This window comes from Tachyglossus aculeatus, chromosome 10, assembly GCF_015852505.1.
Source record: "Tachyglossus aculeatus isolate mTacAcu1 chromosome 10, mTacAcu1.pri, whole genome shotgun sequence".
Lineage (NCBI taxonomy): Eukaryota > Metazoa > Chordata > Mammalia > Monotremata > Tachyglossidae > Tachyglossus > Tachyglossus aculeatus.
Genome location: NC_052075.1, coordinates 18,810,917 through 18,837,580, shown reverse-complemented (window position 1 = coordinate 18,837,580; position 26,664 = coordinate 18,810,917). Strand labels below are relative to the sequence as shown.

The following is a 26,664-nucleotide window of genomic DNA, read 5'->3' as shown; positions in this document are numbered from 1 at the left end:
TACTTGCGGTGTACAGAACACTGTGCAAAGCCCTTGGCAGAGTACAGTACAATGGTGTTAGTAGATACATTTCCTCCCCACAATGACTTACATTCTAGAGGGAGAGAATAATAGAGGGAGAGATGGAGTGCTGAATCCAGATCTTCATCTTTTTTTTTAATTTTTGTTGGCACGGGGCAGTTGTCTTGTTTCTCCTTCATTAGCTCTCATTGAAAAACAGTTTCAAGAGGTGCATCCTGACTGTGGCATGCCGGAAAAATAAAGCAATTGATAGAAACAGGGTGTTAGAAATCAGATTTAGAGTGGTTTTCTTCTAACCAAAGTGCTGGGGCTCCTGAGGTGAAGAAGCAGCGTGGCTTAGTGGCGAGAGCCCGGGCTTGGGACTCAGAAGGTCCTGGGTTCTAATCCCGGCTCCGCCACTCATCAGCTGTGTGATTTTGGGCAAGTCACTTCGCTTCTCTGGGCCTCAGTTCCCTTGTCTGTAAAACGGGGATTAAGACTGTGAACCCCACGTGGGGCGATCTGATAACCTTGTATCTAACCCAGCGCTTTAGCACAGTGCTCTGCACACAGTAAGCGCTCAATAAATGCAATTGAATGAATGAACAGTGCCCGGCACATAGTAAGCGCTTAATGAAAACCATCATCATTATTATTATCTGCAAATTGAAATGCTTCATGGGTTAGAAATGGGCAGCTGGACCCAAACTGGCTCAGGTCAGCGTGAAGCAGCTGAGAAGCAGCGTGGCTCAGTGGAAAGAGCCCGGGCTTTGGAGTCAGAGGTCATGGGTTCGAATCCCGGCTCCACCATATGTCTGCTGTGTGATCTTGGGTAAGTCACTTAACTTCTCGGAGCCTCAGTTCCTTCATCTGTTAAATGGGGATGATGACTGTGAGCCCCACGTGGGACAACCTGATCACCTTGTATCCCCCCAGCACGTAGAACAGTGCTTTGCACATAGTAAGCACTTAATAAATGCCATTATTGTTATTATTATTATTAGGTCTGATCCAAGCACAGTCCCAGAATGTGGCATCCAAATAATAATAACAATAATAATAATAATGATGGTATTTGTTAAGTGCTTACTATGTGCCAAGCACTGTTCTAAGCGCTGAGGGGGATACAAGGTAATCAGGTTGTCCCAAATGGGCCTCACAGTCTGAATCCCCAGTTTACAGGTGAGGTAACTGAGGCCCAGAGAAGTGAAGTGACTTGCCCGAAGTCACACAGCTGACAAGGGGTGGAGCCGGGATTAGAACCCACGACCTCTGACTCCCAAGCCCCCGCTCTTTTCACTGAGCCACGCTGCTTCTCGGCTTCAGACCTGAAGAGTCAGATGAAGGTTAATAATAAAGTTGTGCAGTTGGCAGGGGCTGCTGCGTACGGAACATACTGAAAATGACTTCTGAAAATAGTGAGCTTTTGTAATGCTGAACAATTTTTTTAATGGCTTTTGTTAAGCACTTATTGTGTGCTTAACAGAGAAGCAGCGTGGCTCAGTGGAAAGAGCATGGGCTTTGGAGTCAGAGGTCATGGGTTCAAATCCCGGATCCGCCAGCTGTTTAATTTTGGACAAGTCACTTCACTTCTCTGTGCCTCAGTTCCCTCATCTGGAAAATGGGGATAATAATAATAATAATAATAATAATGGTGGTATTTGTTAAGCGCTACGTGCAAAGCACTGTTCTAAGCGCTGGGGGGACTATAAGGTGATCAGGTTGTCCCTCTTGGGGCTCACAGTCTTCATGCCCATTTTACAGATGAGGTAACTGAGGCACAGAGAAGTTAAGTGGTTTGCCCAAGGTCGCACAGCTGACAAGTGGCAGAGTCAGGTTTCGAACCCATGACCTCTGACTCCCAAGCCCTGGATGAAGACTGTGAGCACCCCCCCGTGGGACAACCTGATCACCTTGTAACCTCCCCAGTGCTCAGAACAGTGCTTTGCACATTGTAAGCGCTTAACAAATACCATCATAATTATTATGTGCAAGGCTCTGTACTACATGCCAAGGTAGGAGCAAGCTAGTCAGATTAGACACAGTCCATATTATTATTATGATGACATTTATTAAGCCCTTACTATGTGCAAAGCACTGTTCTAAGCTGGGCACCGTTCCATATCCCACACGGGGCTCACCGTCTTAATCCCCATTTCACTGATGAGGCAGCTGAGGCACGCCGAAGTTAAGTGACATGCCCAAGGTCACCCAGCAGAAAAATGGCAGAGGCAGGATTAGAACCCAGGTCCTTTTGATATTCCCAGACCCGTGCTCTAGCCAGGAGGCCACGCAGCTTCCCTTTCACGTTATTCCAGAACCATTCCATCCACAGGTGGCCTCAAAGCCCACGCTTTCTCCCATCTGCTCTCATCCATCACCTCCTCTCTCCTCCCATCACCACTTGATAGTGACCATTTTTTTCTCTTGTTTCTTTGCCTCTGTGTGGATCTTCTTTGCATTATTAGCCTTCGAATGAGACAGAGATCAGGCTTCTGATAGCCACCGTGGGCTTGAATTCCCAGCTGACAGGTGGAAGCCGTCTGGGTGAGCTGAAGCGGGGAGGTGGAAAGGGAAAAATAGTGATCTCATTTACAGCACACAATAAGCTCCCATTAAATATAATTGAACGAATGAATGAAAACTAAATTCCACCTAAACGAACTCCAAGTGGCTCTCAAATCAACAGGGAATCCCCATGAGTCTTTGATGCCCTCATTTGTCACTACATCGAGTGATATTTTACTTCTCTGTAGTCCACAACCACATTTTGCTCTCAAAAATGATCATTCTTGTTTATTCACTCACATTTATTGAACGCTTACTGTGGCAGAGCACTGTACGAAGCACTTGGGAGAGTACAAAATAACAATAGACAGACACATTCCCTGCCCATAATGGTTCACAGTTTACTGCCCCTTTATAGAAGAGACAGAAAATTCTCCAGCTGAAGGGGCACAGGGTTATTATCTGATCTGTCCCTCTGCTTTTGGTGATCCTAATTATTTTATTTTATTTTATCTATTTATTTTATTTTGTTAGTATGTTTGGTTTTGTTCTCTGTCTCCCCCTTTTAGACTGCGAGCCCACTGTTGGGTAGGGACTGTCTCTACACGTTGCCAATTTGTACTTCCCAAGCGCTTAGTACAGTGCTCTGCACATAGTAAGTGCTCAATAAATACTATTGATGATGATGATGATCCTAATAAAAAAAACCAAAAACCCAGCTTGTTCTATCTTGATAGTAATTCATTCATTCATTCAATCATATTTATTGAGCACTTACTGTGTTCAGAGCACTGTACTAAGTGCTTAGCACTGTAATAGTAATAATGATGATGATATTAAGTGCTTACTATGTTCCAAGTACTGTACTACTGTATCTACTGGGGTCAATAGAAGATAATCAAGATGAACAAGTCCCCATCCTACATTCATTCATTCATTCATTCATTCAGTTGTGTTTATTGAGCGCTTACTGTGTGCAGAGCACTGGACTAAGCGTTTGGGAAGTACCAGTTGGCAACACATAGAGACGGTGCCTACCCATAGTCTAAGTGGAAGGACAACAGGTATTGAATCCCATTTTACAGAAGAGGAGAGTGAGGCACCGAGAAGTTAAGCGACTTGCCTAAGGTCACACAGGAGACAAGTGGCAGAGCCAGCTTTAGAACCCAGGACTGCTCTCCTTTTGAAGGATAATCCACAACCCCCTTCTGAAATCCATCCCGGTTTTTAAAAGTCTTCGGAATCATCGGATGGCAGGTTTGTCTTTGTTTCTCCATGACGCCTCAAAGAAACCAAGAGCTATTGGAAAATCCTTTGAGGCTGAGGTAGTTTAGTCTTCCTCATTGTCCTGTAATAATAATAATAATGATGGCATTTATTAAGCGCTTACTATGTGCAAAGCACTGTTCTAAGCGCTGTATTTCCGTGAATCCCAGAGAACCCATACAGGCCGGATTTTAGGAGGTTTCTTCGGCATGTAGGGTGGCCACTGAAGGACTTTGAGACATTCATGCAGTCACATGTGTTACATCAGTACTCATTATGTGATGACATCATTATGTGCCATTTTGCAGAAATGCTCTGCAATCACCTGAATTTACAGTGTTTCTTCAGACTGGGGCTCTCCACTTGCTCCAGAACCTCAGGAGTATTCCCTTCCCACATGCCTGCGAACCCAATCAATCAATAGTATTTACTGAGCACTTACTAGGCGCAGAGCACCGTACTAAATGCCAAGGAGTGGTGAGGCCAAACTGAGCGTTAGGTTCAAGAGAAGTTTGAATCTCTTCAAGGAAAGTTTGGAAAACTCTGGGTAAGGTTTGGATAACTTCCGGGAAAGTTTGATTTACAGGAAAAAGAAGTAAGAGATGCGATTCTTTTAGCTCCTACACCTAAGTCGATGAATATACCGTAGTTAAAAGTGAGAGAAGAAATACTAGGTGCAAGGAAATAGGAAATAACTTGATAAATCCAAGAATGCTGAGGTGGCTGATAATAACAATAATAATGTTGGTATTTGTTAAGCGCTTACTATGTGCAAAGCACTGTTCTAAGCTCTGGGGTTATCAGGTTGTCCCATGAGGGGCTAACAGTCTTCATCCCCATTTTACAGATGAGGGAACTGAGGCCCAGAGAAGTGAAGTGACTTGCCCAAAGTCACACAGCTGACAATTGGCGGAGCCGGGATTCGAACCCAAGACCTCTGACTCCAAAGCCCGTGCTCTTTCCACTGAGCCATGCTGCTTCCCCTAATAATAATAATGACACTTATTAAGCATTTACTATGTGCAAAGCAGTGTTCTAAGTGCTGGGGAGGTTACAAGGCGATCAGATTGTCCCACAGGGGGCTCACAGTCTTAATCCCCATTTTACAGATGAGGTCACTGAGGCACAGAGAAGTTAAGTAACTTGCCCAAAGTCACACAGCTGAGCGCTTAGAACAGTGCTTTGCACATAGTAAGCGCTTAATAAATGCCATCATTATTTATTAATTGGCGGAGCTGGGATTTGAACCCATGACCTCCAACTCCAAAGCCCGTGCTCTTTTCCACTGAGCCATGCTGCCTCTCTAAGATGGCTGATAAGATGGGAGGAGTGTTTGAGGGGGAAAATCATGACCTAATGGGACAGAATACGAGCCTGGGAGTCAGAAAGACCTGGGTTCTAATCCTGGCTCCGCCAGTTGTCCTTTGTGTGACCTTGGGCAATTCACTTCACTCCTCTGTGCCTCAGTTACCTCATTTTTCAAATGGGGATTGACTGTGAACCCCATGCGGGACACTGACTGTGTCCAGCCTGATCAGCCTGTACCTAACCCCAGCACTTAAAACAGTGCTTGACACGTAGTAAGTGCTTAACAAATACCATAAAAAAAACCAGCCTGATTGAGAGCCACCATTCCATTTATTTTAAGCATCTGCAGATTGGACCCGGGCATTCGCGCTCCCATATGTCAGGCTGGACCTGGGCTGGATTTACGATCCACTGTAGGGAAGAGCTAACATTTCTCACCTGTTCCTTCAGCAGATGTCAGCTCCTTTGATTCTTCCACTCCGGCAACCTCCTTGCATCGAGATGTGCTGTCTGGTCCAGGTTTCCTAGAACCCATCGCATGCAGTGGCTAAGGTGGGCTGCCTCATGTCCTGATAAACTCCTGATAAATGGGGGTGAAAAAAGAGAAAGAGCTTGGCCCGGTTCTGATGGAAAACATGACAGGCCGAAGGTCCCAGAGATGCAAATACCAGCCTAAACGATTCCCCTCTTACCACCGTTCAGCTGTTGACTTCTGATAGACAGAAGCATCTGGTGGCTAAAAATACACCACTGACCAAACATTCCCTATTTCAATAGAAGTTGGAGCGTGAGTTGGGCTCTGGGTTCAAACAGTTTGTCTTCAAGAAACACTTTTCAGATGTCTCCGGCCCCAAGTCGTGAAACGGTACCAGCCCGTGCTCCCTTACTGCCTTTTAAGCTGTGCTCTCTCTTTGCGCTCTCAGAAGATTCCTCTTTTCCTCCTCCCTCTCCCCACCCCTCAGCCCTGTGGAAAATCGTGCAGGCGGGAGGGGGGAGGGAAGCCTAGTAGGGGGAGGAGGGGGATGCGAGTCCATTTATAGAATCAGTTGCTCTCCGGGATGCTGAAGGTGCTCAAATAAAAGGCTGGACAAGAGGTTTGGCTCAGTATTTAAACCTGTGCCGCTGGGACCCCCGGGGTTTCTGCCATGACGATAAGTAGAATGGAGAAAGTTGAGGTGTTCACGTCCGAAAGCAAAGGCAGGGGATTGAAGGCCACCAGCGAGTTCTGGGCTGCGGACCTCATCTTCTCCGAGAGAGCTTATTCTGCCGTGGTCTTCGACAGGTAAGTGGCAGGTCACCTTGGCCCGGAGGGAGATCGGGAGTAATCGGAGACGGCCTCAGCCAGCGGGGAAAAATCGATCGGATCGATCCATCAATCGGTCGTATTTGTCCAGTGCTTACTGTGTGTAGAGCGCTGTACTAAGTGCTTGGGAGAGTACAATATAATAATAATAATAATAATAATAGTACTTGTTAAGCACTTGTTCTGTGCCAAGCACTGTTCTAAGCGCTGGGGCGGATACAAGCAAATCCGGTTGGACACGGCCCTTGTCCCACGTGGGACTCACAGTCTCAATCCCCATTTTAGAGATGAGGTAACTGAGGCTCAGAGGAGCGAACGACTTGCCCAAGGTCAACCAGCAGAGAAGTGGCAGAGCTGGGTTTAGAACCCCTGACCTTCTGACTATGTCATACTGCTTCCCAACAGAGTTGGTAGACAGGTTCCCTGCCCACAACCAGTGCACAGTCTCGATGTTAATCTATTTATTTATTTATTTTACTTGTACTTATCTATTCTATTTATTTTATTTTGTTAGTATGTTTGGTCTTGTTCTCTGTCTCCCCCTTTTAGACTGTGAGCCCACTGTCGGGTAGGGACTGTCTCTATATGTTGCCAATTTGTACTTCCCAAGCGCTTAGTACAGTGCTCTGCACGCAGTAAGCGCTCAATAAATACGATTGATGATGATGATGTTAATATAAATAAGTTATGGATATGGTGCTGTCTGGCTGAGGGAGGGTGACTAAAGGAGGGAATCCCATAGGTCTCTTTTTTTTTTTTAGTGGTTGAGTGCCTTACTATGTGCTGGGCACTGTCCTAAACGCTGAGATAGATAAACGTTAATCAGGTTGGACACAGTCCATGTCCCACATGGAGCCCTTAAACATAGAGGAATTTTACGGTCAGTTGGTGTGAGACGTTTTGCTTGCAGACATTCCTCCGTCTCCACCGCTGATAAGCCCTTTCTCTGAGGTACCGAATCAGACCCTATTCTGACTTACTGTCACTGATTTTCCGAGATTTCGGTCGCCCTGGAGTCTGTTCAGTGAAGGAGAGTGGAAAGCTAAAGTTGAATCAATTTGATGGTGTTTGTTAAGCGCTTACTAGGACAGTGTACTAAGCTCTCGGGCAGATACAAGCTAGTCTGGTCGGACACAGTCCGTGTCCCAGCAGAAGCAGCTGAAGAAGAAGAACCCACGGGAAGCAGCGTGGCTGAGTGGAAAGAGCCCGGGCTTTGGAGTCAGAGATCATGGGTTCAAATCCCAACTCAGCCACTTGAGAGCTGTGTGACTTTGGGAAAGTCACTTCACTTCTCCGGGCCTCAGTTCCCTCATCTGGAAAATGGGGATTAATACTGAGCCCCACCTGGGACACCTTGTAACCTCCCCAGCACTTAGAACAGTGCTTTGCACATAGTAAGTCCTTAATAAATGCCATTATTATTATTATGTCCCACATGAGGCTCACAATCTTAATCCCCCTTTTACAGATGAGGTAATTGAGGCCCAGAGAAGGGAGTGATTTGCCCAAGGTCACAAGGGAGACACATGGGTTTAGAATCCAGGTCCTCTTGTCTCCCAGGCCCCTTCTCTATCTATTAGGCCATGCTGCTTTTCAATTGTCATTGAATGAACCCTCGGAAACCTCCGTCACTACCGAGTGAAGGGATATGACTGTGTGGTGGTGGTGGGGTGGCGTGTCAAGGTGGGAGAAAAAGACATTTGGGCTTGATATCATATTTAACTGATGCTAACAACAAATAGTTTCCTCGTTTTTGAGGTGAAGCCACTTAAGGATACAGTTTTGGGAATGCATTTGCAATAAAGTCCCGGCTGTCTATTTTTTTTTTTTTTTGATACCTGAACAATTAGGGTGAATTTTTAAAAAGATTCCCAGACTACCATTTCTTAGCATCCTAAATGAAAGACATTTGGTGTAGAATTTGCGATGAAGTAATACCTATTTACCGTGTGGTATAGACTTGGTTTGGTTCTGAAAGAAAGCCCTGCCTATTTTATGGTTCCCTGTGAAAAATCAGTTAGAAAAATTACTTTTTTCCCAGATTATCGTTTATGAGGCCATTCCGGGAAATCTTCAAACAGAAATCGGGGTGGGAGGGTATTCCACTTCCAATCCTACTCGCAGTAAGAGAACTGTGTGATTTGTTAATGTATCTAATCTTTTTTTTTAAACAAAATTGTATTTATTAAGTGCTTATTATGTGCCGGACACTGTGCTAAGTGCTGGGGTAGATATAGAGAAGCAGCATGGCTCAGCGGAAAGAGCCCGGGCTTGGGAGTCAGAGGTCATGGGTTCAAATCCCGGCTCCACCACTTGTCAGCTGTGTGACTTTGGGCAAATCACTTCACTTTTCTGGGCCTCAGTTCCCTCATCTGTACAATGGGGATTAAGACTGTGAGCCCCATGTGGGACAACCTGATCGCCTTGTATCCTCCCCAGCACTTAGAACAGTGCTTTGCCCATAGTAAGTGCTTAACAAATGCCATCATTATTATTATTAGAGAAGCAGTGTGACTCAGTGGAAAGATCCCGGGCTTTGGAGTCAGAGGTCATGGGTTCAAATCCCGGCTCCACCACTTGTCAGCTGTGTGACTTGGGCAAGTCACTTCACTTCTCTGGGCCTCAGTTATCTCATCTGCAAAATGGGGATTAAGACTGTGAGCCCCAGTGGGACAACCTGATTACTTTGTATCCTCCCCAGTGCTTAGAACAGTGCTTTGCACATAGTAAGTGCTTAATAAATGCCATTATTATTATACAAGATAATCAGATTGGATACAGTCCATGTACCACATGGGGCTCACAGTCTTAATCCCCATTTTACAGATGAGGTAACTGAGACACAGAGAAGTGAAGTGATTTGCCCAAGGTCACACAGCAGACAAGGGGTGGAGACAGGATTAGAAGCCAGCTCCTTCTGACACCCAGGCCCGTGCTTTATCCACTAATCCTCACTGCTTCGTCAATCATTCTTTACCCTTCAGCAAACTTTTAGGTGCATGGAGAACCTGGATTTTGATCTGGGAGGTGATGAGAAGCAGTGTGGCTCATTGGAAAGAGCCTGGGCTTTGGAGTCAGAGGTCATGGGTTCAAATCCCGGCTCCACCAATTGTCAGCTGTGTGACTTTTGGCAAGTCACTTAACTTCTCTGGGCCTCATCTGTAGAATGGGGATGAAGACTGTGAGCCCCACGTGGGACAACCTGATCACCTTGTAATCTCCCCAGCGCTTAGAACAGTGCTTTGCACATAGTAAGTGCTTAATAAATGCTATCATTATTATTTTTATTATTATGTACAGAAGCAGTGCCCCTTAATTGGTGAAGCAATAGTCTAGAAATTCAGGGGTCCAGAGCCGAGATATCAATCAATCATATTTATTGAGCACTTACTGTGTGCAGAGCACTGTACTGAGCCCAGGAGAATGAACAAAATAGCAGTAGAACAGAGTTGGTAGACACAATCCCTGCTCACAACGCATCAGTTTGGTGGCTGAGTATGATCTTGGAAAGGCATTTACCCTCACTGTGCTTCCCTTTCCTTCTTGGAAAAAATGGGGAAAAAGAGCATTGTTCTTATGAGCGCTGCTAATAATAATAGTAATAATGATGGTATTTGTTAAGCACTTGCGATGTGCCAAGCATTGTTCTAAGCACTGGTGTAGATACAAGGTAATCAGGTTGTCCCACATGGGGCTCGCCGTCTTAATCCCCATTTTACAGATGAGGTAACTGAGGCACAGAGAAGTTAAGTGACTTGCCCAAAATCACACAGCTGACAAGTGATGGAGGCGGGATTAGAACCCCTGACCTCTGACTCCCAAGCCCCGGCTCTTTCCACTAAGCCACGCTGTCAAAAATGTCTTTTCAAACATAAAATGTCGTGTGAATTCCTAGTTCTGGTGATAGTGATAATAGTGATAACTGTGTAAATTCCCACAGAGACAAATGCTAGCGTGAAAACAGGGCTCTGTGGCATTCCTTGTTTTGATCTTTCATTCATTCAGTTGCATTTATTGAGCGCTTACTGTGGGCAAAGCATTGTACTAAGCACTTGGGAGAGTACACTGTGACAATAAACAGACATTTCCTTGCTCACAACAAGCTTATAGTCTAGAGGGGGACACAGACATTAATATAACTAAATGAATAAATTACAGATATTGACTAATAATAATGGTGGTATTTGTTAAGCGCTTACTATGTGCCAAGCACTATTCTAAGCACGGGGGTAGATACAAGGTAATCAGGTTGTCCCACGTGGGACTCACAGTCTTAATCCCCATTTTACAGATGAGGGAACTGAGGCACAGAGAAGTTAAGTGACTTGCCCAAGGTCACACAGCAGACAAGTGGCGGAGTCGGGATTAGAACCCACGACCTCTGACTCCCAAGCCCGGGCTCTTTCCACCGAGCAGTTGTCTGGTCTTTTTCATTTCCTCTTCTCCCACTCCCTTCTGCGCCACCCTTGATTTGAATTTGCACTCTCCGCTTCCCTCAGGCCCATGGCACGTATGTACATTTCCGTAATTTATTCCTTTATAATATTGTCTGCCTCCTACACTAGGCTGTAAGCTCACTGAGGGCAGGGAACGTGTCAACCAACTCTATTATACTGCCCTCTCCCAAACGTTAGTACAGTGCTCTGCACAAAGTAAGTGCTCAATAAATATCACTGATCGATTGATTGATCTTCCCAGGACATTTCAATACCTGTTGGTGCTTTTCATTAGAGGAAAACACTGACACCCGTGTCCTTGGGCAGACCGAGAGGATCCGAAATCCAGAGGAAGCCCTCGAGGCGGGAAGGGAAAAGGTCCACGCTACCTTATAAAAGTTGGTTTGCACCATCCCCTGTAAAAGTAGCACCTCCCGATTCACGTTGGTGCTTTTCCAAGCCGGTCATTTTCCCCGCTTGAGAAGCACATTGAATGGGATGCCACCGGCCTTCATTCGGACACCTAAATTAGGAAGATGACATCGTGACGCGGCAAGAGTGCTCCGTTTCGACGTTGGGCGGAAACGTCACGTTAAGCAGCGTGGATCCGGACCTGACCCTGTGAAGTGTGGACTGGAGTGGGGAGAGAAAGGAAGAAGGAAGAAGGGAGTCCGATGCAGTAGTCAAGATGGGATAGGATAATCAGTCAATCAATTATGGTTAGGCCTTCCCAGACTGAGCCCCCTTTTTCCTCTCCTCCTCCCCACCCCCCCCCGCCCTACCTCCTTCCCCTCCCCACAGCACCTGTATATATGTTTGTACAGATTTATTACTCTATTTTACTTGTACATATTTATTATTCTATTTATTTTGTTAATGATGCGCATCTAGCTTTAATGCTATTTATTCTGACGACTCCTGTCCACATGTTTTGTTGTCTGTCTCCCCCTTCTAGACTGTGAGCACGTTGTTGGGTAGGGACCGTCTCTATATGTTGCCAACTTGTATTTCCCAAGCGCTTAGTACAGTGCTCTGCACACAGTAAGCACTCAAAAAATACGATCGAATGAATGAATGATTATAGAGCACTTAACTGTGCGCAGAGCACTAGAAGCAGGGTGGCTCAGTGGAAAGACCCCAGGCTTTGGAGTCAGAGGTCATGGGTTCAAATCCCAGCTCTGCCAATTGTCAGCTATGTGGCTTTGGGCAAGTCACTTAACTCCTCTGTGCCTCAGTTCCCTCGTCTGTCAAATGGGAATGAAGACTGCGAGCCCCCGTGGGACAACCTTGTAACCACCCCAGCGCTTAGAACAGTGCTTTGCACATAATAAGCGCTTAATAAATGCCATCATTATTATTATCATTATTATTGAGAGAGTACAGTACAACAGAGTTGGTGGATGCATTCCCAGGCTACGGCAAGATCACAGTGTTGGATCCACCTAGTAGCAGGGGAGGAGAGAAAGAGGATGGAAAATCCAGATCTGAAATAAAAACTCATCTGAGCAGTGGAGGAATGGAGATTTCTCCAGGCATGTTGGTAAAGCCCTGCCAAACCAATATAAAATTTGAAAATTTTATATTCAGCCACCCATTTTTCTCCGATCCCAAGACATTTAGATATGGTGCAGGGGGGCCTATTGGTCAGCAAAGTGGCCCTGGGGAGGCAGCGGCGGAGCAGACCAGCTCTGTCCCAGAGCTTAGCATGATATGATTGAGGAATAATAATAATAATAATGGCAATTGTTAAGTGCTTACTATGTACAAAGCACTGTTCTATGCGCTTGGGGGGATACAAGGTGATCAGGTTGTCCCACGTGGGGATCACAGTCTTAATCCCCATTTTACAGTTGAGGGCACAGAGAAGTTAAGTGACTTGCCCAAGGTCACACAGCAGACATGTGGGAGAGCCAGGATTGGAACCCACGACCTCCGACTCCCAAGCCCATGCTCTTTCCACTGAGCCACACTGCTTCTCGACGTGCCCCATCGCAGTGGGCACGAGCCAGCCCCAGTCACATTTGTGATGCGTGTGGTTACCTTCCCTGGTTCAGTGGTTTTAGTTCGCTCCTCTGATGCTAACTTCTCACTGAACCTCTGGTTCAACTCTCTCACTGCCAACCCCTTGCCCACATCAATCAATCAATCAATCGTATTTATTGAGTGCTTACTGTGTGCAGAGCACTGTTCTAAGCGCTTGGGAAGTACAAGTTGGCAACATATAGAGAAAGTCCCTACCCAACAATGGGCTCACAGTCTAAAACGGGGAGACGGAGAACAAAACCAAACATACTAACAAAATAAATTAAATAGAATAGATATGTACAAGTAAAATAAATAGAGTAATAAATATGTACAAACATATATACATATGTACAGGTGCTGTGGGGAAGGGAAGGAGTCCTGCCTCTGGCCTGGAACGCCCTGCCTCCTTGTATCCGACAGATAATTACTCTCCCGCTCTTCAAAGCCTTACTGAAGGCCCATCTCCTCCAAGAAGCCTTCCCTGACTAAGCCCTCCTTTCCTCTTCTCCTACTCCCTTCTGCATTGCCCTGACTTGCTCCCTTTATTCATCCCCCTCTCCCAGCCCCACAGCACTTGTGTACACATTTGTGATTCATTTATTTATTATTTATTATTATTTAGTATATATCATATAATTATACACCATATACTTATGCATTATAATATTATAGATCAATCAATCATATTTATTGAACACTTACTGTGTGCAGAGCACTGTACTAAGCGCTTGGGAGGTACAAGTTGGCAACATATAGAGACAGTCCCTACCCAACAGTGGGCTTATAGTCTAAAAGGGGGAGACAGAGAACAAAACCAAACATAATTAACCAAATATAATGTTCATACATGTTAATTATTATTATATATTATTAAATACAATTATAATTATTTTATATAATTCACAATATAAATGTAATTATTTATATTTATATTATAAATGACAAAATAATTATATATTGATATAATTTATAATATGAATATAATTATTTATATTTATATTATAAATGACATAAAATAATTATATATTCATATAATTTATAATATGAATATAATTATTTATATTTATATCATAAATAACATAAAATAATTGTGTATCTATATAATTTATAATAGGAATATAATTATTTATATTATAAACTATACGAAATAATTATATATTTATGTAGTTATTTATTTATATATTGATTTATAAATTATATATTTATATGTTATTTATATAAAATTACATGATTATATATATTATTTATTTATTTATTCGCATTAATGCCTGTCTCTCCCTCTAGACTGTAGGCTCTTTGTGGGCAGGAAATGTATCTGTTTATTCATTCATTCATTCATTCATTCGTATTCATTGAGCGCTTACTGTGTGCAGAGCGCTGTACTAAGCGCTTGGGAAGTACCAGTTGGCAACATATAGAGACAGTCCCTACCCAACAGCAGTTTATTGTTACATTGTACCCTCCCAAGCCCTTAGTACAGTGTTGTGCACCCGGTAAGCACCCAGTAAATATACTTGAATGAATGAAAGAATGACTTCATTGATGCCGACCCAAATATGTTTTCACCTTCTGAAAATAGGTGGGGGATATTGGGCTGGTGGGCTTACCTCTCCTGAGGTGCTGGGCGTGGGGGGGGGGGGGTGGCTTAATGCACCCAGGGGGTCTCTGATAAAATCCTGGTGGGATTTATGGATCTGCGTATGGGGGTGCGGGAAATGGAGAGGGAATCAGTATGGCTTAGTGGGAAGAGCAGGGGCCTGAGAGCCGAAGGACTTAGGTTCTAATCCGGACACTGCCACTTACCTACTGGGTGGCCTGGGCAAGTCACTTCGCTTCTCTGTGCCTCAGTTTTCTTTTCTGAAAAGTGGGGATTCAGTAACTGTCTTCCCTCCACAGTCCTTAGACTGTTAGCCCTTTGAGGTACAGGGACTGTGTCTGATCTGCTGATCTTCTCTCTACCCCCGTGCTTAGTACAGTGCTGGGTGCACAGTAAAAAAACTGCAATTGTTTTCCATTCCTTTACTGTGTGCAGAGTACTGTACTAAGTGCTTGGGAGAGTACAATTCAACAATAAATGGACATATTCCCTGCCCGCAATGAGTTATTACTATGAGGTGAAAGAGAGGGGTAGCCTCTCCTGTGGGAGAGGGGTCACTCCTGCATAAAGAAATATGTTTGAAGTCACCAATATAAAGTAATAAGTAATATAAAGTAATAAGTAGTAATAAGTAGTAGTAGTAATAAGTAGTACTATGAGGTGAAAGAAAGGGGTAGCCTCTCCTGTGGGAGAGGGGTCACTCCTGTATAAAGAAATATATTTGAAGTCACCAATATAAAGTAATAGGTAATATAAAGTAATAAGGGGAAGCAGCGTGGCTCAGTGGAAAGAGCACGGGCTTTGGAGTCAGAGGTCGTGGGTTCAAATCCCGGCTCCGCCACTTGTCAGCTGTGTGACGTTGGGCAAGTCACTTCACTTCTCTGGGCCTCAGTTCCCTCATCTGTAAAATGGGGATGAAGACACTGAGCCCCTCGTGGGACAACCTGATTACCTTGTACGTACCCCAGTGCTTAGAACAGTGCTTTGCACATAGTCAGCGCTTGACAAATACCAACATTATTATTATTAATAATAATATGCTCATATTGCTCATAACACGCTCATTATCGTAAGAAGATAAATCAAGTTTTCTGGAAATACGTAAACATGTGTGTGCGCCCACCCACCCACGCAACCACACCCAGACTTAAGCAAAGAAAGAGATGTGACCCTGGAATTTTAATTTTCTCCGAATAGAAACTTGGTCAGTTTCTCCAGTGACCTTGTTGTAAGAGGTAGGAGAAATCCAGACACATGTGAGGGGAAGTTGAGGAAGGAGAGCTAGGGTAAGGAGAGTCAAGGCTCGGCGTTAAGGGCTATATATAGTCTATGTCAGCACCATAGAGTGAAGATAACGGATTGCAGAAGTAGCTGCCTCTTGGCTTCCTAAGGAAAAACCAGCATAGAGTCAGTGCTGGAGACTTAATTTAAATTTAATATAAATTTATTCTCTCTCTCTCTCTCTCTCTCTCTCTCTCTCTCTCTCTCTCTCTCTCGAATTCCAAAGATTTTCTCACACTCATTTCCCCATAATATGGGCATATGATTCGAAGCTAATATGGTATTTATTTTTCCCTTCCCCTGGCCTGGAATGCCCTCCCTCCACACATCCGCCAAGCTAGTTCTCTTTCTCCCTTCAAAGCCCTACTGAGAGCTCACCTCCTCCAGGAGGCCTTCCCAGACTGAGCCCCCTTTTTCCTCTCCTCCTCCCCATCTCCCCCCACCTCCTTCCCCTCCCCACAGCACTTCTATATATTTGTACAGATTTATTACTCCATTTATTTGACTTGTATATAGTTACTATTCTATTTATTTTGTTAATGATGTGAGAGCTTTAATTCTATTTGTTCTGACGATTTTGACACCTGTCTACATGTTTTGTTGTCTGTCTCCCCCTTCTAGACTGTGAGCCCGTTGTTGGGGAGGGACCGTCTCTATATGTTGCCGACTTGGATTTCCCAAGGGGTTAGCACAGTGCTCAGCACACCATAAGCGCTCAATAAATACGATTGAATGAATGAATGTATTTATTGAGCGCTTACTGTGTGCAGAGCACTATACTAAGTGCTTGGAAAGTATGAACTTCATGTTTTTCCAGATCCCTGAATATTTTCCATGCATTGTGTCTTGGATTCTTGGGAGCTGAGATCGTATCTGCTTTGACTCACTTCGCATAGCCTCCACTCCCAGTGACAGTTTTATTGCGGTGAAGGGAATGCAGAGAGGTTGGCTTCTTTTGAACAAGGACAGACAGGTGGGAATCTGAATTATCCCCCCTCATATAGGATGTTTGACTTTCTTTTGGCCAAATAATTTGAACCTGGCCTCCCTATAAGGGGAGCTAATTAAATAATAAGAATAATGATAATAATGGTATTTGTTAAGAGCTTACTATGTGTCAAGCACTCTTCTAAGCACTGAGGTAGATACAACCTAATCAGGTTGGACACAGTCCCTGTCCCACATGGGGCTCAAGGTCTTAATCCCCATTTTACAGATGAGGTAACTGAGGCCCAGAGAAGTGAAATGACTTATCCAAGGTCACATAGCAGACAAGTAGTGGAACGGGGATTAGAACCCAGGTCCTTCTGAGTCCCAGGCCCGCGCTCTATCCTCTGGGCCCTGCTTCTTCTCGCAGTCAATCAGTGAGTAGTATTTATTGAGGGTCTTTTCTGTACAGATCCCTGTACTAAGTGTTTGGGAATGTACCAATAGAATTACTCAGTGTGACCTCCGCTCGCAAGGATTTTACTGTCTAACCAGGGAGACTCTAAAATAATTTACGGATAGGAGGAAGAAGGAAAAAGGGATATGCCATTTAGATTCTGCTCTGAAAAACCCATCCTCTCTGAGAAGGAGGCCAGGAAGGTCTCCTTCAGAATAACAATAATAATAATGATGATAATCATAATTAACACGGCATTTGTTAAGCGCTTACTGTGTGTCAAGGACTGTACAAAGCGTCGGGGTAGATACAAGTTAATCAGTTTGGACACAGTCTCCATCCCATAGGGGCTCGCAGTCTAAGTGGGAGATCAGGAATAGCGAGGAGACTCTTCCAGAGTTTTCCAGGGAATATCTACAGTTGTTCCTCAGGACCTTAGAGGGCCTCACCCTCCTTGTTTTTATCTGTTCCTTCCCTTACAAGGAGACGAGCCTCTGTTTCACCTTCTTGCCCTTTTGGTTTGACAACTGACGTTAGCCAGCCGGGCCCGGCGCGAAAGGCCCCCGACATGAGTCCCGTAAATGAAAGAGCGAGCGATAGCGGGAGCCTATCACCCCGAGCCACTCGACATGCTAGACCTCATCACTATTCTTCTCTGACCACTGGAGCTGGGACAATGAATCAGGATTCCTCCTGTCTCTTTCTCCAGTAGAAATGCCGTCCATTCATTCAATCATTCAATTGTATTTATTGAGCGCTTACTGTGTACAGAGCGCTTACTTACTTTAGAGTCCAGACTCTAAAGGAGGCGGCTCAGAGCTTTCCTGGCAAAAAAGATGTGGTCAGGACAGATTACAGGATTAAGGTCAAAAGGGGAACCATCGCTCCGCTTTTAGATGCCACCCTATAATGATGGTATTTGTTAAGCGCTTACTATATGCCAGGCACTGTACTGAGCACTGGGGTGAATGCAAGCAAATCGAATTGGATGCAGTCCCTGTCCCCTATCACAGTTTCGACCCCCATTTTACAAATGAGGTAACTGAGGCATGGAGAAGAGAAGTGACTTGCCCAAGTCACACTGATTAACTTGTATCTACCCCGACGCTTTGTACAGTCCTTGACACACAGTAAGCGCTTAACAAATGTCATGTTAATTATGATTATCATCATCATTATTATTGTTATTCTGAAGGAGACCTTCCTGGCCTCCTTCTCAGAGAGGATGGGTTTTTCAGAGGAGAATCTAAATGGCATATCCCTTTTTCCTTCTTTCTCCTATCCGTAAATTAGTCACAAGTCACACAGTGGGCAAGTGGCGGAGACGGGATGGGAACCCATGACTTTCTGATTCCCAGGCCCGTTGTTATCCACTACACAACACTGCTTCTGTATTGCCCTATCAGTCAGCAATGTGAATTCAATGTCCAATAGTTACAGAGGACACACAAGCACACAAGTAAACAGAAAAAACAAGGGGCAGAGTGTGAAACATTTCATGAACGATTGAACATACAAAAACCTCTGTCTACTTATATATTTATAATGATAGTTCTTGTTTTTCATTCGTTCATTCAGTCGTAGTTATTGAGCACTTACTATGTGCAGAGTCCTCTACTAAGCACTTGGGAGAGTACGATACAAAATAACCAGATACGTTCACAAATCTGTAATTTATTTATTTATATTAATGTCTGTCTCCCCCTCTAGACTGTAAGCTCATTGTGGGCAGAGAGCATCTGCTGATTGTTATATTGTACTCTCCCAAGCGTTTGGTATGGTGCTTTGCACATAGTAAGCACTCGATAAATGCAAGTCAATGAATGAATACATGAATGAAAGTGGTAAAGTGCTACTAGGGTGGCTGGAATACCTGGGGCTAGAAGGTTTCTTGGGGAAGGTGGTTGTGTAAATCATGTTTTGCGGGTGTTTTGAAGCTTCTTTTAGAAGGCTGTTTGCTTTCCTTTCTGGAAATGCTTATGCAACTTTTCAATCCTTCCTTCCATGAGAAAAGATTCAGAGTTCAGGAAGGTGGGGGTTGGGAGGGACACCTGCTCTTAGGTGGAGGAATAAGTCAACTCTCCCTGGCAAGAGCCCGGGCTTGGGAGTCAGAGGTCATGGGTTCTAATCCTGGCTCCGACACTTCTCTGTTGTGTGACCTTGGGTAAGTCACTTCACTTCTCTGGGCTTCAGTGACCTCATCTGTAAAATGGGGATGAAGACTGTGAGCCCCACGTGGGACAACCTGATTACCTTTTATCTCCCCCAGTGCTTAGAACAGGGCTTGGCACATAGTAAGCACTTAACAAATAGCGTCATCATCATCCTCCCTTTGCTGAGCACTGGCCTCCCCCATTGCTCCTAAGGGAGGAGTTTTAATAATAATTGTGGAATTTTTATGGTATTTGTTCAGCACGTATTACGTACCAAGGCCTGTACTCTGCTCTGGGGTAGATACAAGCTAATCAGGTTGAACACAGTCCGTGTCCCATGTGGGGCTCAGATAAGAGAACTGAGGCACAGAGCGGTGAAGTGACTTGCCGAAAGTTACACAGCAGACAAGTGGAGGAGCCAGGATTAGAACCCAGGTCATTCATTCATTCAATCGTATTTATTGAGCGCTTACTGTGTGCAGAGCACTGTACTAAGCGCTTGGGAAGTACAAGCTGGCAACATATAGAGACGGTCCCTACCCAACAACGGGCTCACAGTCCTTCCAACTCCCAGGCCTGTGCTTTTCCACTAGGCCATGCTGCTTCTCTATTTATTAAGCACTTACTATTTACCAAACGCTGATAAATGCTGGGGAAAATACAAGATAATCAGATAGGACACAGTCCCTGTCTCATATAGTAGAGGAGAACCTGTCTGCTCTGTGACCTTGGGCAAGTCACTTAACTTCCCTGTGCCTCACTTACCTCATCTGTAAAAAATGGGGATTGAGGCTGTGAGCCCCACATGGGACGGGGACTGGGTTCAACCTGATTAGCTTGTATCTACTTCAGCACTTAGTACAGTGCCTGGCACATAGTGAGAGCTTAATGAATATCATAAAAAAATCTATGCCTTGGAGTGTGTGGTATAAAACTGGGCGACTGGACACTTTAGCCCTAGGTAGCTGGAACAGTTCCCCCATGGCTCTCCTGGCCCCTGGGATGTAGTAAATCACTCCTCGACATTTCATGCCACAAAAGTCACCACGGGTAGCAAATCCTCCACTGGTCAAATTGCATTCTAGAATCTGAAAATATTGACGTTCCACCGACTCTTCCTGACGAGCTATCACACCTGCTCAAAGGGAGGCTGGTCAGGTCTCACTGTTTGAACTGATACCTGCATAATCCCATCGGCGGAAGGAACTGTTTCCACCCCCTGCCTGTGATGGACTGAAGAGAAATACCATCAGTTGTATTTATTGAGTGTTTATCAGGTGAAATAGTTCCTTTAAATATGGGTGGGATCCGGGGTCTGTCTCTTGTCGGGAGGAAGGAAATTCTAAGCCAGTGGGGAAAGCATGAATGAGGGGGAAGAGGTGAAAGCAAGGCACAGCTAGAACGATGGAAGCTTGTGTTTATTTGTACATATTTATTACTCTATTTTATTAACGATGTGTAGCTGTAATTCTATTAATTCTGATGGTATTGACACCTGTCTACTATTGTTTTGTTGTCTGTCTCCCCCTTCTAGACTGTGAGCCCGTTGTTGGGTAGGGACGGACTCTATATGTTGCCGATTTGTACTTCCCAAGCACTTAGTACAGTGCTCTGCTCACGGTAAGCGTTCAGTAAATACGACTGAATGAATGAATGAGAACAGCGAGTGAAGAGAACATGTAAGTGAGGTGGAGTCAGATGGTCGAGAGCCCTTAAGTTGATTGTGAGGGGGTTTATGTTCGATGCTGGGAAACACAGCAAGCCTGTGGAAGGTTTTGAGGAGAAGGGAGATAGGGGTCAAGAGATGCTTTAGGAAGATGATCCGTGCCATAGCGTATAGTCGAAATTGGAGCGGAGAGAGGCTGGAGGCTAGGAGACCAGTAAAGAGGCTGATGCAATAGTCTGGCCATGGTAAGGACAGAACTTGTACCAGAGAATAAACTCTGGCTGGAGAAGAAGGCTGACATCTGGGGAGATTCGTGCAGGAAGAATTGGCAGAAGTTGGCTATAGAGTTAGTTGTGAGAGTTGAAGGGCAATTAAGAGTCCAAGATGACACCAAAACCGCTGACTTCTGGAACAGAGAGGATAGTGGTGTTATCAACGGAGATGGGAAACCTAGGGGGAGGAGTAGATTTCAGGAGAGGAGAGGTTGAAGATGGTAGTGAGGTAAGGGAGGAGAATAGAAGCAACTGATTTTAGGAGATTCATTCATTCAATCGTATTTATTGAGCGCTTACTGTGTGCAGAGCACTCGACTAAGCGCTTGGGAAGTACAAGTCGGCAACATATAGAAACGGTCCCTGCCCAACAACGGGCTCACAGTCTAGAAGGGGGAGACAGACAAAAAAACAAAAAAAAACATGGAGACAGGTGTCAAAATCGAGATGAGGGGGAATGTGGTCAGAGGTGGAAGTAGAAAGGCTGGTTTCATGGAGTAGGTGGGCGATGATAATAATAATAGTAATAATGGCATTTATTAAGTGCTTACTATGTGCAAAGCACTGTTCTAAGCGCTGGGGAGTTTACAAGGTGATCAGGTTGTCCCACGTGGGGCTCACAGTCTTAATCCCCATTTTACAGATGAGGTAGCAGAGGCACAGAGAAGTCAAGTGACTTGCCCAAAGTTACACAGCTGACAAGTGACTGTGAGCCCGCTGTTGCGTAGGGACCCTCTCTATATGTTGCCAATGTGTACTTCCCAAGCACTTAGTACAGCGCTCTGCACACAGTAAGCGCTCAATAAATACGATTGAATGAATGAATGAATAAACAGATACAGTTCCTGCCCACAAAGAGCTTACAGTCTAGGGGGAGAGACAGACATTAATGTGAATAAGTAAATAAATAATAATATATACACTTACACAGCACTCAATAAATACGATTGAAGGAATGAATGAATGAAAAGTGGCAGAGCCTGGATTTGAACCGATGACCTCTGACTCCAGAGAGAGCTGGAGAGCAGGAGAAAGAGAAGGAAGCAGGAGCAGAGTGTTTAAAGGGTGATGGGGAATCTCATGTCAAAGGGTTATCCGTTCTCCTGGCACATTTGAAGGAGACATCCTTTTCCACTGCTGAAGTGGTGGATATGGTCTCTTCCACCTGTCCTGTTTCTTCTATGTTGAGTAACCTGTCTCTCCCCCCAGTGATTTGTTAGTTAATTAAGATGAAATTCTACAACTGAGAAAATTTATGTTTTCAAAAGCATTCCTTGTCTTTTTTTTTTTCTTAATCTGGGTCACTGCTACCCTCTAGTGCCCTTTTTGTGATATTTGATTAATTTTTACTGGAGCAGTCGATCTCAATCAATCCATCAATGGTATTTATTGAGTGCTTACTATGTGCAGAGCACTGTACTAAGCGCCTGCGAGAGTACAATACAACAGAATTAGCAGAAACTTACCGTTTCCTCTAATTCATACTCGCCCTGCCATCAACTTGTACTTCCCAAACGCTTAGAGTACAGTGCTCTGCCCACAGAAAGCGCTCAATAAATACGATTGAATGAATGAATGAATGAATGGCACACAAACCGCACAACTTCTTTAGATCCAGCATTTGTTGTTCCCTGGCTTCCAAAGCCACGTTAACCCATCCGTAAATAACTCAACCCATTTGTGGGTTCAGTGATGGGTGAAATAAAGACCCGAGATGAAGTTGGGGACTTCACATCCACGTCACTTTGAGATCTCAATTTAGGTCATTGACAACACCCTGACTTTATGGAGTAATTGTCTAAGGACTATTTCCATTTGTGATTGAGGTGATGAGGTTCATACGAGCTATTATTATCCTGATTTTACAGCTAAGAAAAACAAGGTTCAGTGAGTTTGTGACGCTGACCTGGAGTCACACAGCCAATTCATGGCAGATCTGGAGATTAATGCTTAGTCTACTGCCCTTTCTACTGAACTATACAGTTCTACCATCCTGTGGGTGCTTTAGATTTAACTGTTATTGATTTACCTATCTCACAAACAAAGGGAAGTGAGACTGAATGTCATATGTGCTGCCAATCAATCAATCAATGGTATTAATTGAGTGCTTACTGTGTATGAAGAGCCCTGCACTAAGCATTTTGGGGAGTACAATACAACAGAGTTAGTGGGCACATTCATTCATTCATTCAGTTGTATTTATTGAGCACTTACTGTGTGCAGAGTACTGTACTAAGCTCTCGGAAAGTACAATTCAGCAATAGAAAGAGACAGTCCCTGCCCACATCAGGCTTACAGTCTAAAAGGGGGGAGCGTGGCTTAGTGGAAAGAGCCTGGGCTTGGGAGACGAAGGACTTGGGTTCTAATCCCCGCTCCTCCACTTGTCTGCTGTGTGACCTTAGGCAGTCTCTTGACTTCTCTGGGCCTCATCTGTAAAATGGGGATTAAAGTGTGAGCCCCACATGGGACAGCCTGATAACCTTGTATCTATTCCAGGCTTAGAAAAGTGCTTGGCACACAGTAAGTGCTAAACAAATACCATCATTATTAAAACAAGTAAACAGGCATCTATATAAATAGAGTTGTAGTTGTATATACATCTAAACAAACAAGCATTGATATCAATAAATACAATTATAGATATGTACATATCTACACAAGTGCTGTGTTGCCAACTTGTACTTCCCAAGCGCTTAGTACAGTGCTCTGCACACAGTAGGCGCTCAATAAATACGATTGAATGAATGAATGAATACGATTGAATGAATGAATGAATGAATGAATGAATGAGTGGGGAGAAGAGGGTAGAGCAAGGGAAGCGAATCAGAGTGACGTGGAGGGTGGGGGGACTTGAGGAAAAAGGGGGATTTAGTCTGGGACACATACTCTGCCCATAAGGAGCTTGCAGTCTAGAGGGAGACAGACATTAATATAAATAAATTAATTAAAGATCTGTACATACGTTCTTTGGGGCTGCAGGTGCGATAAATATCACGTACTTAGAAAGCACAGATCCAAATGCAGGGAAGACACAGAAGGGAGAGGGAAAAGGGAAAATGAGGGCTTAGTTAGAGAAAGCCTCTTAAGAAGATGTGACCTTATTAAAGGCCTTGAAGGTGGAGAGAGTGGTGGTCCGGTTTATACTGGGAGGGGGGGATTCATTCAACCCTATTTATTGAGCGCTTCCTAAGTGCAGAGCACTGTACTAAGCACTTGGGAAAGTGCAATACAACAATACAGACACATTCCCTGCCCACAACGAGCTTACAGTCTGGGGGGGGGGGGGGGGGAAAGGTGTGCTGAAATCCAAGTCCAGTGCGTCTTTGACTTCCTCCACATCGGGCAAGAAACAATTGCACTGATTTTCCATAGGAGGATTAGTATCTGTCCAGTGCTCACCCCACAAGGCATCTCATCAGAACAACCTCCATCCCAGTTGACCTCAGTCTCGGAATGGGCCCCAGACGGGCTGGCTCCACTAGACTGGAAGCTCCTTTAAGGGAGGGATTGTGTCTACCAACTCTGTAGCAATGTACTCCCCCAAATGTTCAGGACAGTGGTTCACACATGCTAAGCTCAATAAATGCCGCTGATTGATTAATCGATTGACTGTGGATATAGCCTATCACTGAGGCACTGAAATCAGCCCCGCCACTGCTATGGAAGGTTTTCCCTTTGCCTCGGGGTCAGTGTATTAGGTTTGACAGTAGGAGTGGAGGAGGATTCAGGAAGAAAGGAATCTGAATTTCTGGTTTTAGGGCTCTGTGAGGCTAGTGGGAAGTGAAGAGCTTGTGGAACCTACTGAGGGTCACGGATGGTCATCTGATGCTTAAAAAAGCTCCCTCTAGACTTTAAGCTCATAGTGGGCCCATCTGTGAGATGGGCATTAAGACTGTCAGCCCTATGTGGGACAGGGACAATGTCCAACCTGATTATCTTCTATCAACCCCAGAGCTTAGTACAGTGCCCAGCGCTAACAAACACCACACTTTTATTATTGTGAGATTTGGCATCCCATTGTTTGGGATGTGTAGGTATTTTTTTCCTGACGGCTCCTTTCTCCCCCTTCAGCCTCACCCACCTCGTGTGCCACACCTGCTTTAAGAGGCAGGAGAAGCTCCAGCGTTGCGGTCAGTGTAAGTTCGCCCACTACTGCGACCGGACCTGTCAGAAAGATGCCTGGCTGAACCACAAGAACGAATGCTCGGCCATCAAGAAGCACGGAAAGGCTCCCAATGAGAACATCCGGTAAGAGCTGGGGCATTGTTCTGGACCGTTGCTGGGACCACTGCTCGGTTACCTGTTTTGGAGCTTCAGACCACTGGGGATGGATGTGGACACTACTGGACCGCTTTCTGGTCGGGATAATAATAATAAGAAGAAAAAATCACATTTTTTAAGCCCTTACTATGTGCCAGGTGCTGTTCTAAGCGATGGGGTGGATACAAGCAAATCGGGTTGGACACAGTCCCTGTCCCACCTGGGGCTCACAGTCTTAACACCCACTTTACAGCTAAGGTAACTGAGGCCTAGAGAACTGAAGTGGCTTGCCCAAGGTCAGCTTGGCTTAGTGGAAAGAGCACGGGCTTGGGGGTCGGAGGATGTGGGTTCTAATCCCGGCTCTGCCAGTTGTCTGTTGTGTGACCTTGGAAAAGCCGCTTAACTGTTCTGTGCCTCAGTTACCTCATCTGTAAAATAGGGATTAAGACTGTGATCCCCATGTGGGACATGAACTGTGTTCAACTTGATTAGCGTCGATCTACCCCAGTGATTAGTACAGTTCCTATCACAAAGTAAGCACTTAACAATACCATAGGAAAAAATATGTATATAACCCAAACTCAATCAATGCTAGTTAAGGATGTAGATGGGGATGATCATCTTGTACAGAAAGTCACCTCCCCCTTCCTCGAAAACCTTCAAAGAAAGCGGCCCCTCGGCCTCCTTAGATGACAAGTGCTAACATTTCACAAACTTAGTTAGAAAGTAGCTAATCTAGATCCCCCTTCCTGCAGATTAATCAAATTAGGCAGCAGTCCTTTGCATATAGGGAAAAATTCACTTATAAAATAACTAATGGCTAATTCATCTTCTTACTTCAGTAACTACTGCTGACAGTCCTTCCGGTCAAATCCAGGGCAGCCAGATCAGGAATGAATCACGCACTCCCCTAGGGATATCTCATTTGGTGTAGAATCCCCACCCTGGGATTAGGCCACATATTCCTCGATCACTTCCTGTTCCAAGTCCTCGCTGTAGAGTTTGGACTATTTGGAAAAACCTTTTTTCGATCTACGGAGGTTTCCTAGGATTAGTAGTAGCGATGGGCTTCTTGAGTGCTTAATTTGTGCAGAGCGCTTACACAGTTGAGAATTTATACATCATCCTTGTCCCTCGGGGGGGCCTCGCAGTCTAAGGGTATATGTTGGGGAGAGAGGGTGACAGACGCGACAGAAAGGATGAAA

At 44.7% G+C, this 26,664-nt stretch overlaps 1 protein-coding gene and 1 long non-coding RNA gene across 4 annotated transcripts in view; one reads left to right on the top strand and one right to left on the bottom strand.

Annotated features, from left to right (window-relative positions):
* Positions 1-165: 165 nt before the first annotated feature.
* LOC119933409 lies at positions 166-5,930 on the bottom strand. Its single transcript, XR_005452543.1, has 3 exons — positions 5,775-5,930; positions 5,521-5,662; positions 166-240 (listed from the first exon to the last, which is right to left on the bottom strand). It is a non-coding gene; the product is annotated as an uncharacterized LOC119933409 (long non-coding RNA).
* SMYD1 (SET and MYND domain containing 1) overlaps positions 5,547-26,664 on the top strand; it is a 46,525-nt gene continuing 25,407 nt past the window's right edge. For 2 of the 3 annotated variants that reach the window (XM_038752912.1, XM_038752911.1), the window contains exons 1-2: positions 6,176-6,364; positions 25,271-25,447. In XM_038752912.1, the coding sequence (XP_038608840.1) occupies positions 6,228-6,364; positions 25,271-25,447 (314 nt within the window). In that variant the 5' untranslated portion in view covers positions 6,176-6,227. Of the gene's footprint in view, positions 5,635-6,175; positions 6,365-25,270; positions 25,448-26,664 lie in introns of those variants that run through there. The other variant, XM_038752914.1, reaches the window with a different exon arrangement.